Below are 14,869 nucleotides of genomic sequence, written 5' to 3'. Positions count from 1 at the left end.
AAACCGAGCGGTTACCGACAATGCGGAAAATTCGAGAAAATCGCTCGATAAATCGCAAAAACCGCTCGGTAACCGGTCCAAACCGACTGATTACCGAACGGCTAAAATCGCGATTTTTTTTCAAATTTCAAAATTTGCCAAATGAATTTTCTCCAATTTTTTTTGAATTTTCGATCGGTTACCGCGAATTTTCGGTTACCCGAGCTCCGGGCGGTATGGTGAACCTTGCTCGCGTGGAGTACACCAGATAGTAGTAGCAGACTCTCTCACAGATGATGCACTCATCGCCTCCTCGCCATCTATGTAGCGCTTGAAAGGTGTTACCCAGCAACCGGACTCCTAATCATACAAATGGATATATAACTCCCACTGATAATATTTCCCCGGTATCTGATTGCACCTTGCAACAACAACGGTGTAACAACGTGCCTTCCTGTTCGCAGAGATGATTTTGATGTCTTGTTACAATTACTTTTGATCAACATCATTTGATGGAGCTATCAGGTCTTATTATCTTACTGTGAGCTCAGTAAATTAACATCAAAATCACACTTGCTTTGTTTATTAAAACTGGATCACACATGGTGTTAAGTTTTTGAAATGCAATTAACACAGACCAATTGAAGCAATCCATTCCAACAAGAAGATAAGAAAAGTATTATTGGCAATAAATTACAATGCTCACAAATGTAATATATGAGCTCTCTCCTCCTTACAAAGACAACATCAATCAATTGTAGTGTCAAACCATCTTTAAAAGCTCATAGTAGATCGCCTACAAATGAAAGGTCTTAAATGAAAGGTTTATTCTCCAATTTGATTATGTAAGTTAATATATCAGTGCAGCAAAAATTACTGCAGCTCAGCAAAATATGATTGTAGAATGGCCACATTTGGAAGGGAGTAGAGGGAGTCAGAAGGATCTACCTGCAATGCAATATCACTTGCATCGATTGCATAAACCTGAAAACATAATAAACTCATTCAAGGAGATGAATTATAAATGAATGAAAAAGGAAAATCTTTCATTTGAATCAGGAAATAAATCACAATATATAGAAAACTTAAGAACAATTTACAGCACTCATGAAAAAGAGAACTCTTAGTATTAAACAAAATACTACATGTGTTCTAACAAAAGATAAAGTCAAATTTCTCTGTAACAAATAGAAATACTCTTCAAAACACAAAAAGAGTAAACATGGGTGCTGATGGTGTTTGTCATTGCCACATATTTAGTTTCCTTAAACGGAACACCAGCAAAAGCACAAAATATGGAAAGAACACCAGTGCCACAGTTCACATCCAAAACAACCTGAAAATTGTCATTGACAAATCGCAAGAGTGAAGTGAGCAGAACAGAAAAATCTATCTTGCCAAGAATATCATTTAGTCCAAAAAACATATGAATTGATAGATGACTCTTACCTTGCCTGAGATTAGATCTTGGTGATGCATGATAGCATTTCTGTAAGTACTGGTCCTCACATGATCCTGCAATCAGAAACCTAAAAATCAGTACAAAGTGATGTTCCATTATCTCGATACATATTTCCTTATCTATTTTTATTAAAAATATTTCAAAACAGAACAATCCATAGACACTTGAAGCCACCAATACAACATAATTCACAAATAGGAATACAAGTAAGAGTACCAGTGCATAAAGAGAGGCATTATTTCACATTAGGCTTTGTATGAAAGATAAGCATAACACACAATGTGTGCACTCTGCGAGATATGCTAGCTAAGGTCCCTGCTCTACCAATGAAGTTCACATTTGAACAGATTATCACATACCATTGCAGCATAATTTTCTAGGTGTGAGCTACACAATGGTAGCATGGTTCCCATGACCATACTTGATATGCCACAACTATGCAGATTAATATGTTAGTTCAACCAACGCAAACAATGAGTCCCAGACACCTACATTAGTTCAATAACAACAATCTCTTCGATAAAAACAAAGAACATTAGTTCAATAAAGAATCAAAGAAGATTCAACCTGAAACATGGGATTATCATATCAGACGTTCCGGCAGGGGAGGGAGGATGCAGCAACGGTGACAGAAGAGAGAGAGAGAGCACACTCAGGGCACGCTGGGATGCACTGAGCACACTCGAAGATTCAGCCACAAGAAGAGCAGGGCGGGATGCGCTGAGCATGCTACCGTCGTCCTGCAAGAAAGGGAACTGCAACAAAGGGCCTCCCCATCGGCAAGCACATCGTCCTCGACCAGTAGACTGATCCAGATCTTATGACACTCACAACAGGTAACAAGGAGATGACTTTCTCCAAGAGATCAGCAGGGAGAATGGTATTCAGCGAGACTGTCAAGTCTCTATTTTGATCATTGCCTTCTACGGAAATTGGTGTGTAGTCGATGACCTCTGCAGCAATGCAAGAAGATGGATACAGCTCCCACTCTTGGGCTCCATTAATGTCATAAGATAAATCAGGCCGGGACGATACGGGTACCTGCATATGCTGGCCAAAGAATTACTTATGCAACATGATCCCTGAATGTAATGCTACACAGCATAGCAACATTAAGCTACATTTTTATAGAAGAAATCATCTTCTTTAGTTCTTTACATCAATTCATATTTCTATGATAATCAGACATAAAGATTTTGATCAAACGAGAGCGAAAAGATAGAGCAACAGAAGAAAAGTAGAGGAAAATTATATCAAAAATTAAAAAGAAAAGAGAAAGAACAACAATAGCAATGCACAAGGCTACAAGGAAGGAAGCAATTCTCCCCAGAAAATCGATCACAATCAACACAAAGATGCATGCGCTCTAAAGCTAATCTCAGGAAGACATCCGCAATGTATCTAGTCCGCCTAGTGCCCTCAAGAAACCACAAAGATATCGCCCAAAAGAAACCAAAGGGAAATATAATTTTCTCACAAATCAAGAACGGTGGATATACTTGCGATTCCAGTTGTTCACGACCGCCGCCGATTCCCCAAATCCGCAGGAAAAAGGATCAGATGAACATTGAGATTTTTTTCTCCACCGGTGTTCGCGGCGTTCTAGATCCACAGTCGTATGGGCGCGGGGGCGGGGGTAGGCGTGGGGGGAGCCTACCTCCAAGGCCGGATGGAGACGCGGATCGGAGGGGAGGAAGGATGTCGACGAGGACGTGGAGGCGGGCAGCGGGGAGAAAGAGTGGTTCACGGTTGGGGCGGCGGTTGGCCGGATGGAGCTCTTGAAGCGTGAGATGCAGGATGGCATTTAGGTCTGGCGGGGCGAGCTCTGGAAGGAGCCGAGCGAGGAGGCGGCGAGCTGCAGATGGGGCGGCTGTCATCTGCTCGCTCGTGCTCGGATTCGATGGCGCGGACACCTTTTGCCGACGTGGATGCCCTGGCTGGGAGTAAATGCGATGGCATTTAGAGTATTAAGATTATTCTTCAAATTAACTTCAAACGTGTGATGTAAAACCTTTTGTCTATTTTAAAAATTGTTTGAGCCATGACATTGGTTACAATTGATGCAACAAAATAATATTCGTATTTAATGAATTTGGACCTTTTACAAAAAAATTACCAATTCTAATCTACTTTTTAACAATTCATATATTTTGTTTAAAAATGCAGATAGAAATTGTTGAACCTATTCTTGCAAATTGTTGAGTTAGGTCACACAGTTTGCTGCATCAAGTCTTTAAAATGTATGTTGCTTAAAAAAGCCAGAAAATATAAATCTAAACCACATATATTGGTTTAGATGGGCGTCCAGTGACCAGTGGTATGGTACGGAATTTCTCCATCCTTGTAGCATAAGTAACTACAGAGCCAAAAATGATACTCTATCAGTAAAGTGGAGTGGAACTTGCGTACGTACAAGTCGCAAGTGACAGTTGCATTGCATCATCTCGTTGCACGTAGCTGAAGCTTTCGTTGTCCAATCGGTGGCTCCTAGCCTCCTACATACTGTACTGCATTTCCCGCTCGGCCCCAGTGGCTCTGTAGTGTAACTCAGAGATGTGAAGTGGTGCAACTCACGCCTCGGATTCGTCAGTTCGTCACGTGCCACGGCCTACAACCAGATGGCAGAGGATCAGGATCAAAGCTTTTCACTCTATAATTTAATGGCTTAATTAAAAAGTAGAAAATAAATAAACACGTATCATCATAGATGAAAGAATTTTTTTATAACAGGTCCTATAAACTTCATTACCATTTTTGTAAAAAGTCACAGTACGCATCCCTTGCCGCACGTCCTGTAGCTGCGCAAGCCTGATCCAATCACACTTGGTGTATGTGGCTTGCTCAGCACAGACACAGCAATCCAATGGAACAGGGCTAGGCAGCTAGAAACCCATTTGCTCAAGTGCCGATAGGCACGTAGGGCCATGCTGCCTTCCTGGTAACTTAAATCCTGTCCATTTTGTAGATGTAGCAGTAGGAAACACAAGATCAAGGACAAACATACCATTCCAGACAAGATCAAGTTAGATGCCGATGGATCGAGAGCCGATAAACTGCTGCCAGTCTGGAGTGGTTTTGTTTAAGGCCGGAGGCCGGAGCCAAGCAGCTGTCTGGAATGGCCACCTGAGCGCACTCGCTCGAAGGAGTTTGTCCGTAGTTCTTCCTCCTCAAACTTAGCTTCTGCTCTCGTAAAGGAGATATTTGATCGGCAGTTGGTCATGAAAGAGAGGATTGAGAAGGATAGGGTTAAGAGGTTTATTGAGATGATGGATGTGGAGAGACAGAGGCTCAAACTCGAGGAGGACGATATGCAATTGGACAAGGTAGAGAAGGAGATGTGCATTATGAATATGGACTTTCTTAAATGGATGAGGACCAGTAGGCCTACTACAAGAGCTTTAGGCAGAGCATTATTGCAGCTAGGTGCGTCACCTCTGGTCCATCAGTCTAATTTGTGATCTTGTTTGTGAATTTGGTTGTGTGACGTGAACCGTTTATGTCCTCGTCATGTCCGTTATGTGCTACTTCGTGTATGAATCTGATTGCTACCACTTTATCGATCGTGTGATGTGAACAATTTGTGAATTCGGTTATGCACAGAACAATTTATGAAATCTGTTGTGTGATGTGGATTTGGTAAGTGTAGGTGAGACTGCACATCTCAGGAGAGATCAAAATCTGAAAGCATTATGTGGCCATCATCACACAGTAGAACATTTTCTGGTTTCAGATCCCTGTAAACAACTCCCAACATGTGTAGATACTCTAGAGCCAGAAGTACTTCTGCAGCATAAAACCTACCCAGAACCAGAGCACTCAATGTTAGTGATTGCAATTGGCATGTATAAGCTACTTAGCATGACAAGTAATTATTGAATTGTAAAACAACTGAAGCAAAACTAGAATGTAGCAAGCTGGAGATCTTATGCTGTCAGGAAAGTGTTTCGACCTTCAAGCTTATTATATGCAAACTGGAAAAGATTATACAAAAGCCAGAGATGATTTTGGATCAACAAGTGGATGGATCTGTCAATACAAGCTTGCTACATGTCCCTTGAAAAAAATAAATTTATTTTCGAGAAAATAAATTTAATAAACGTCCCATAAATTTCAACTGCGCGATTCAATAGCCGTTGCAATGAATATATGAAAAAACAATACTGATACGGCGGTTGGAAAAAAAAACAATTTAATATATGAGAGAAGATAGTGGATGAGATATAGAGTTTCTGCTGGAGATGGATGGAATGAGAGATATTGTAAGAGTGATAAAGGATGTTGTAATAGTGTTTTAGAGGATAGAATTTTAGAGTAGGTATTGAAAATGGTCTAATACCATGTGACGCGGCGCTAAATCCACCACGAAATAGAAACGCAAAGTTCACTAAAATGCTGCAAAATCGAGGGCGTAATTAACCAAATAATGCAGGTATCTACTCTGACCTCAGTGGCAACATTACATTTTCATATTGCAAAGGACTAAATCTAGCATGCAATGCTTTTAGGAGAGCCGTGGGGTAGCTTGGCATGAGATTACTATTTCGAAACGAAATATTTCCTTGAGATTCTTTATTATTATTATTTGTCACCAAAGCACAACATAGTTGTATTTTGCATATCGAATTCTACATTGTGCATATTCTTCATTCCTACCTCATCCGAGTCCCAGGCAAACTCTAGATAAAGACCTCCCATAAAAAGAAATGAGATCCCCTAAGAAGTAGTGAGATAGAAATTCTATAGGCGGTGTTAGAGATGGTTAAATGGGTCACTCGAGTCGGTCCGACACAGGCTGGTTCGGTACAGTCCGAACGATCCAGCTACTATAACGGGCACCGAGCCGGTCCGACTATTATAACGGATCGTGTCGTGTCGGCCCATGTCACGGTCCTTTGGTCACCGTACCGGACCGAGCTGGTCTGGGCACGATTGTGACTCGACGGCATGATCGGCTCAACGGGCATGATAGGCATGATGAGCACGACGAGCACGACAGGCACGAGTGACTAAATGGCACACGGGTGACTCCTCGGCACAACCGGCCCGATAAAATAAAAAAATAACTAAAAAATTTAAAAAAATATAAGAAATAGATAAAAATATATGATAAAAATATAAAAAATAGATAAAAATAACTAAAAATTAAAAAATATAGAAAATAAAAAATAAAAAATAGTTAGATCCAAACGAACCAGGTCGAATCGTACCTAGTTGGACTGTGCCTGTACCAACCCGACTCAGCCGGATGGCACGATTCGGCACCACGCGCTCTAACCAAGCACGCATGATTCGTCTTGACTCGAACTATGACGTATCTATATCATACCTACAGTATCATGTTTCGGTCAGCGTAAGTAGATACGATCTATTTAAATATGTTCACATTTATTGCATTTTACGGTTGGGCAGTTAGTTACAGTTGGGTACGGTGAGTCATCCGCATGTGGGTCACGCGAGGCCCAAGGACACCTACCAACCAGTGACACCGAGTCACTGCTCCAGCTCAGTTCAACGTACCGAAGGATGTTTGGCACAGTTCTTGTTTCTACTTAATCAGCTTTTCAGAGAATTCTATGATTTTTTTTTCACTTTTCAAATTATACAGTTTAATCTCAGAATATACTTATTAATAATCTACTACAAAATTTTAGTGTTTGGTATAATTTTTATAAAATCCTTCAGAATTCACCGATAGAAACTATACCAAATAGGCCAAAGACTCGTGTCGTGTGTGCGTCTCCAATCCTGACGAACCAAGGCCAACGAGACCAAAGATGGCTAAATAGACCATTCGGGCCAACTCAGCATGGGTCCGGCTACGGCAAGGCCCGAACGGCCCATCTACTGTAACGGGCCGTGTCGTGCTGGCCCGCGTGCCTCCCCTCGGCCCACGGCATGACCCGTCAGTGACCGTGCCAGGCTAGGCCGGCCCGGGCACGATTTTGATCCGGTGGGCACGGTGCCATGGGTGGCTCATTGGCACAGTCAGTTCGAAAATATAAAAAAATAACCACAAAATTAAAAAATATATAAAAAATAGATAAAAATATAAAAAATAGCTATAAAATTAAAAATATATGTAAAAAATAGAAAATAACCAGGTATATGCATGCCGGGCCGGATCGTGCCAGGCTGTGCTGACCTAAGATGGGCCGTGCTCGTGCCGGTCCGTCGTGCCGTGCGCTTAGTCCAAGCACAACCCGTAGCCTCATGCCGTGCCTGAGCCAACCCAGTAAGTACGACTCATTTGAACATCTTTAAACGAGACAGTCGCTGCTCCATACTTGCACTCGATAAGATGACGGGGTTACGCTTTGCACTAGGCCTGTTCAATGATCGGTGAGTGGTGTGGCCTGGAACACCATCTCAGACGAAACGGCATGCCGTTACTCCATGCTAGCTGCATTGTACAGAAAATTCCTCGATTCCTCAACAGGGAATTGAAGAACAACTTTCCAGTCTTGATCTCAATGTGCCTAAGACGCTTGATGCAACAACAATAAGGAATACTTAAATCTGGATGGATTAGAACTACTACTCGTATCATGGAAACTTCATCCAATTGGATAAGTTGAGTTGCGAGTTGCAACGATAGTGCTAGTACACTTGGAGCACGTTCTGCCCCCGGACCCGATGCATCCGTGCGCCAGCGGCGTCACGAAGCCAATCTTCGGCGTACTTAACACCTAGCGATAATAAATTAAGACCCGCTCGTGCCCTTGCTTTTGCTTGCACTGGGGGTCCTCAAATCACAATTAACTCCCCTGTAATCCATGGACTAATCAAATAAGACGACGACAATAATAGCAGTACCACTAACAATCCAGTGACTTCGATGATCCATGGTGTCCAAGCTAGAGCTGGCCGTAGGAGTGCGCGAGGTACGCGAGCGCGCCGACGAGCGGCGCGTTGATGTAGGTGGCCGGCTCCGAGTGCTCGTGGTCGTTGCGCTGGTCGGGGAACTGGTCCTGGAGGTCGGGGCCTCCGACGACGGCGCCCACGAGCACGTTCGGGTTGGCCCCGCCGGCGTAGAGCGCCGTGAACCCCTGCGAGCACCCGATCCTCCCTGGGTGCGCGGCCACGGACGGCAGCGACGACGCGCGGTGGTGGATCCGGCGCGGGTACTTGGCGCCGTACCCGACCATGTACGACATCCCCATCGGGTTGCTGCCCAGCAGGTAGTCCACCTGCCGCCTGGCGATGGCGCGGAGCCGCTGCGGCGTGACGGTGGCGCTGCCGCAGGTGACGGTCTGCCGCGCGAAGGCGAGGTACTTGGCGTAGGTGAGCAGGAGGAAGGCGCTGGAGGTCACGTACTGCGCGTTGCTGTCGCTGAGCTTGAACAGCAGGCCGCCCCGGGTGTACTGCGTCTGGTCCGTGGTGGTCCCCGGCACCATGGAACAGATGAAGCTGTCGGCGTGGCCCTTGTACTCGTGCAGCGCCGACACGCGCTGCACCAGAAACGACTTGGAGATGAGGATCCGGGCCCCGGCGTGCTTGTTGTCCCACCCGAACGTGTTGTCCTGCTCGTCGGCGCCCAGGAGCTGCCCGTTCACCTGGATGTAGCTCAGGTACGTCGGGCTCTTGGTGGCGCGGTGCAGCCACGCCGCGCCCCAGAGCAGCTCGTCCTGGTAGCCGGAGTAGGAGCAGTAGTACGGGCAGACGTACGGCGCGAGCCCGCTGCTGTACGAGCCCCTGTGCTTGTCTGCGAACTCGAACACCTGAACAAACACACAGAGGTCATTATGTCAAAGCAGAGCACCGATTAAAACAGAGGAGGAGATCAATGGAACAGAGGAGGAAATGGGTGTTGTTCTTCTACCCTCTTGGCCCTGGCGAGGAGGCGGCTGGCGTATGCCGGGTCTGACTTGCGGAAGACGAGGGAGGCGGCGGCGAGCGCGGCGGCCGTCTCCGCGGCGACTTCGGAGCCGGGGATGCTTGGGTCCACCTTGTACACGGTCCGTGGGGTGTCCATGTCCTCCGGCCGCTCCCAGCACGCGTGGTCCTTGGTGGCGTCACCGACCTACGATGACGAGAGAGCGACAAGAGATCAGCTCGATCGGCACACACATTGTGCGAACTAGGAAGCAAATGGCCCACCACAGACCACAGTGCTTGCTCGCAACCTTGGTCCACATGGTGTGAACTTTTCAAGTACGGAGGCTTGGTTTGCATAAAAGAAGGGGCAGCTTTGTGCCGTGCTCGTACTTCGTGGTGAACAGTGACCATCCCTACAACATTCTTACTCTTGAGAATATCTAAGCATGAGTTAGATGGGAAGGGACAAACGCTGACCGGAGAACGCACAACACAAGCGCGACATGTTGACACCAGTTCTAAAACCATGTATTGCACATGGGTAACTACTACTCGTCGTCGTCCCATGGATGGACGAAGCTCGCTTCTCAAGAACCTAGAAGCCAAGCGAAGCAAGCAGCAGGCGCTGATGAGTGAGACTGCGAGAGTGGCAATGTGGCACTTGCCTGGACGTAGACGGTGTCCGGGTGCGCCGTGGCCTTGAGCAGGTAGTCGGCGCCCCAGCGGACGGCGTCCCTGGCGTGCTGCTGCTCGCCCTTCATGAGCCCGCCGAACTCCACCACGCTCCACGCCAGCATCGTCATGCTAAACGCCATCGGGAACCCGAACTTGACGTTGTCCCCGGCGTCGTGGTACCCTCCCACCAGGTCCACCTGTGGAACACAGCAAGAACCACGTCAGGAACAGTACAGTGCAGGGTGCGCAGAGGTGTTGTTTCTCGGTTGCTCCTGCGGTCTTGCCTTGGCGGAGGAGCCGTCTGAGAGGCCGGAGTCTCTGCGCCATGACACGCGCTGCGACGGCGGAAGCTTGCCGGACCGCTGGCCCTCGAAGAAGAGGATGGACTTGGTGAGCGCGTCCCTATAGTCGTGCGCGGCGAGGCCGTGGTGCCCAAAAGAGGCAATGGCGTCGCCGGGAAGCTGCAGGGCGGCCGCGAGGAGGATGAAGACGACGAAGAGGCAGCGGAGACGAGCCATGGCCATTGGAGCAGAACTTGTTCGCCTACTGGAGTACTGGACCGGCCGCACACTGCCTCCTCAGCTCTTGGCTCTCTCTAGCTCAGTCACTGCCTCCTCCCCTGCCATTATATTGGCCACTGCAGCGCCGCTTTTAAAGACGCGAGACTGTTTTTTCTCCGTATATTTATTGTCGTTTCTTTTTCGGCTTTGGAACAGCTATTACTTTTCTCTGCCATGGCTGCGTGCCCCGAGAACTGAGCTCCTTCACATGGGCATGGCGAGCGCCAGCGAAGGAGGCACTTCAGGCAAATGGTATCATCAGTAGGGTAGCAGTGCAGAATTTTTTAAGCTCATTTCGGCGCATGAAACCATGCGATAGGACGCCTCCCTTCACTGCGTGACGGGGTAGTATGAGTTTCGAGCTTTCATCCAAAAATTCATCTGCGCGCGTTGTGGCAGCCGAGGAAGCAATTGCCGAGTATGGTCAAGTTTCAGTTTTTCAAGGCAAATTTGGTTAACGGAAAACAGGGCCGGACATGCTCAGGAATGGGAAGACGTACGCACGCAGCACGCTAGCTCAAGTAGCTAAACCCGCCGCAGCCATCACCCAGCAGACGAGGGAACCGTGCAGCCAACACCACCGGCCATTAAGCCCGCAAGGTAAGCACTTTTTCTTTTTTCAGCTGGCCTTGCCTTGGATGATACCACCGGCCTCACCTCGCTTAGATTATATCTCAAGTTTGCTCCTTTCATATCTTAATAAGACAAAATTTTCTTTCAATGATAAACAATATCCATTGATAATGAGATGTTTATGATAACTTCATCAATTTTAAAGTTTCATATCTTCGATCTTTAGTAGACGTCGTTTATGTGTATATATGATGGTATGAGTGTGTGTATATTAAAAATTGTACTGGTATTTTTAAGGTCCAGTTTATTTCAACTTCGGATTGTGGAGACAGCTTTTGAACTCACCTTTTAACAACCTATCCTTTAGATTGTAGCAATTCCACAATCCATTGTCCGCCGATTTCACTTAACTTTTGATTTGCAAAAAGATCAAACTATCCATTAACATTGAGGTGGAATTACCCACCAATGCTCCTTCGTTACCCCCTACCCACACGTCCCTAGACTCGAATCCATCCACGCCTGGACCCCCCCCCCCCAACACCTCACGCTCCAACGCACCTCCCAATCGTCAAACCCTAGTGCCACCGCCATAGACGAGTTCGACGCCGCCACCACCGACAAGTTCGACAATGCCCTCTCCTATCAGGATGGCCTGCCCGGCACGTCTCCCTTGCCTGCAGCCACTCACGGCACAAAGTTGTTCCCAGGCGCGACGGTGGCCTTGTTTTGAGGCACGGCGCCATCCTCGTTCCCCGGCGATGGCGGTACCTACTTCCCCGTTGATGGCGGCTCTCCCTCGCCTGGCTCATCTCCCTTGCTCGAAGCATTTCGCGGCACGGCGCAGTTCCCAGGTACTGCGACAGCCTTGTTCTAAGGCGACGACACGGGCTCCTTCGCAGGCGACACGGTGTGCTACTTCTCCAGCAACGGCGTGGCTACAATGTCCAACATGCCTGTGCAGCCTGACATCCCTGGCATGGCGGCAGGGCCATGTACAGGGCCCTCCCACAGTAAAAAAAATGGCATCGACAAATCTCAGAGAAAAAAAATGGCATGAACACATATATATTTTGTGCATAAAGTTTACGATTTTTCAATCCCAACCAGTCCGTGTGGTATGCACTGGATGTTTGCTATATTGCTTATTTGGATGGAACAGTCAGTGTGCTGTTATTGTTTTGGGTTAAATTGCAATGGTTTCTCGGTAAAAAAGTAGGTGCCATCTAGAGATAGTGTATATATACAGTTGACATTGATCAATGATGAAAGGGTGCATATCCGGTGACAATGCATTAATTATTCAAATATGTGAAAATAGGTGAATGGGTCCTATCCTGATATAAAACATTTTCTTGTTAGACTACCAAGTCCTCATTTCATTGGTTGCTTTCGTATGATCATGTTGCCTATGGGATCCTAGATACCGTGAGGCGTTTATTATTCAGTATTATTCAAATCTTTATATTATCAATTCAACTAAGGCATTTATTGTATCAAATAGATGGATGAGTTTGACAAAGTCGATTAGATTACCTGCAACAATGCAATATTTTATAAAACTATGTGTTGAGAAAATAAGAGTTGAAAATAGACCTATTGTAATTATGATTAGAGGCTATAAGAATATAGCTGAGAAGTTCTTATTAAGCATAGGGTTGCATCACTCTAGAACGCAACTGCAGACCGGATAGGATACACTTAGGGTTTGTATAGCTTTTGGCTAAGACTTAACAAAGATACTGGTTTTGGATGAGACAATACTAAAAGAACGTCGATGACAAGTAACACTTATTGGAAAGAGAACACAAAGGTACTTATTTTTTAATAATGTCCATTATTTACGATATATGTATTGTAGATAAGGTGAACCTAATATTATCTTCTAATGTTTTCTAAATCATTCAGAATGGAGAAAGCTCAAGCATGACCCACTAGATTGCCTAGACGAACTTCAGATCATGTTTGATGTTACTGCAGTGGATTGTTCTTCTTCTTATGTTCTTGGAGAAGGAATTGGAGAAGGGGCAGGTGAAGAAGGGGTAGAAATTAGTCGTGAGGAGGGCAATCAAAAGGTAATAATCAATTGAAGAGAGGTAGCAGTAGCAATGCTACGAGCCCAAAGAAGAAAGTAAAGAATCATATGATGAAGATAATGAAGAGTATTTGGGATACTTTGTAGTCCAATAGTGTTGTAGCCAGTAAGGTGATACATGGTGAAATGAAGTTTGAGTCCATTAAGGAAGTGATGGCCTTATCGGTGAATTGCGGGACAACATAAGAAAGTGTGAAGCATTTCATGGCTAATCAACTCTTTGTCAAAACTGAAAATCGTGATGTGTTCCGTATCATAACCACCAAGGAAGGAAGGCTCACTTGGTTGAAGATGTGGTGCAAGAATGAAGGCTACTAGTAGTCATCTATATTAGCTTGTGTCAATTTATTGTGCTTGAACCTATGTTTAACAATGGCTATGTAATAATTTGCCTAAATTTATGTTTGACAACAACTTATATTTGACATTGTGTGTAACCTATTGCTAGTTTTTTTGTAGACGAACACATATGGATGTGATGATGAGGATGAAGCATTTGACGTTGCATGCAACTAACTTAATGTGCTTGAACAATATGGAGCATATCATTCGCATTTGGTGTGTACTATGTTGACACTTTCTTGAACTAACCTGTTGTATCCGGTCATGAATGAGTTATGATTACCATTAATGTTTCATCATCTTACTATGACATATTTTGGATGAGTAGGCCACTTTTTGATAGACTACATAATTTGTTGGTGTCATCTTATGGCTTGAAGTCAACTTGCAAGATGAGCTCTATTGAAGATTTAGGAATGTTTTTATGGACTATTTGTGCTCTTTAGTCATTTAAGCAAGTTGCAAACTGGTTTGAGAGGTCAAAAGGAACAATTAGTAGGAAAGTTAATGAAGTATTGGGTAATATATATCTCCTCTCAAAAGATCTTGTCAAACCAGGTGATCCAGAATTCACGACGGTGCATTCAAGACTTTAAGGTGCTCGTTTTGTATGATATTTCAATAACTGCATAGGTGCAATAGATGATACTCATATTCCTATCATTGTGCCTTTAGCAAAGTTGGTTCAACATGTGGGACTTCATGGATATTACACTCAAAATGTGTTGAGTGTTGGCCGTATGTGACTTTGACGTGAGATTCACTTTCATTGTTGCAGGATGACCTGGATCGGTACATGATATGAGGGTGTTCAATGATACTTTACATAAACATGTCGATAAGTTTCCATTTCCTCCACATGGTATAGTCACATATTCCCTTGATGTTATCTCGCTTGTTTCAATATCGAAGCTATTTCTCATGTCGTACGTTATTTTCTAGAAAAATTATATCTTATTGACTCGGACTATCATAATCAATTGAGTTTTCTAGCTCCATACAAAGGGATGAAATACTATTTACCAGAGTTTTGATAAGGCCCACATCCTAGTGGCAAGAAGGAGGTATTCAATTATTTATATTTATCTCTTTGTAATGTGATTGAGCGTTCATTTGGTGTTGTTAAGATGAAGTGGAGAATTTTATTAGATTCACCAAGTTATCTTATGCTAAAGCAAGCAAGAATAATATTGGTATGTATGACTCTTCATAATTTTATTCGAGATAGTGGTATGCGTGATGAAGATTTTGATATGTGTGCTCAAGATGAAAACTACATGACAATGCTCGAAGCATCTTCATCTCAAGGGAGTGGTGGTAATGGTGAATTAGGAGATGAAGAGAGACATTAATGTCTTTCGTGATAAC

General features: G+C 44.8%; 1 protein-coding gene and 1 long non-coding RNA gene across 3 annotated transcripts; both read right to left on the bottom strand.

Annotated features, from left to right (window-relative positions):
- Positions 1-891: 891 nt before the first annotated feature.
- LOC133909891 (uncharacterized) lies at positions 892-3,305 on the bottom strand. Of its 2 annotated transcripts, XR_009908454.1 has the most exons (4): positions 3,099-3,305; positions 2,009-2,482; positions 1,429-1,494; positions 892-1,315 (listed from the first exon to the last, which is right to left on the bottom strand). It is a non-coding gene; the product is annotated as an uncharacterized LOC133909891 (long non-coding RNA). The 2 variants fall into 2 exon arrangements; XR_009908453.1 differs by lacking the exon at positions 3,099-3,305 and having other exon boundaries at positions 2,009-3,073.
- A 4,904-nt stretch (positions 3,306-8,209) lies between these two features.
- Positions 8,210-10,449, bottom strand: LOC133909890 (endoglucanase 3-like). The gene is made up of 4 exons (XM_062352431.1): positions 10,216-10,449; positions 9,922-10,128; positions 9,261-9,461; positions 8,210-9,159 (listed from the first exon to the last, which is right to left on the bottom strand). The coding sequence occupies exons 1-4, from the start codon at positions 10,447-10,449 to the stop codon at positions 8,296-8,298; spliced, it is 1,506 nt and encodes a 501-aa protein (XP_062208415.1). The 3' UTR covers positions 8,210-8,295.
- Positions 10,450-14,869: the final 4,420 nt, after the last annotated feature.

The sequence above is a fragment of the Phragmites australis genome, chromosome 2 (assembly GCF_958298935.1).
Source record: "Phragmites australis chromosome 2, lpPhrAust1.1, whole genome shotgun sequence".
Lineage (NCBI taxonomy): Eukaryota > Viridiplantae > Streptophyta > Magnoliopsida > Poales > Poaceae > Phragmites > Phragmites australis.
The sequence above is the reverse complement of the archived record's forward strand: the minus strand, read 5'-3'. Positions and strand labels throughout refer to the sequence as shown.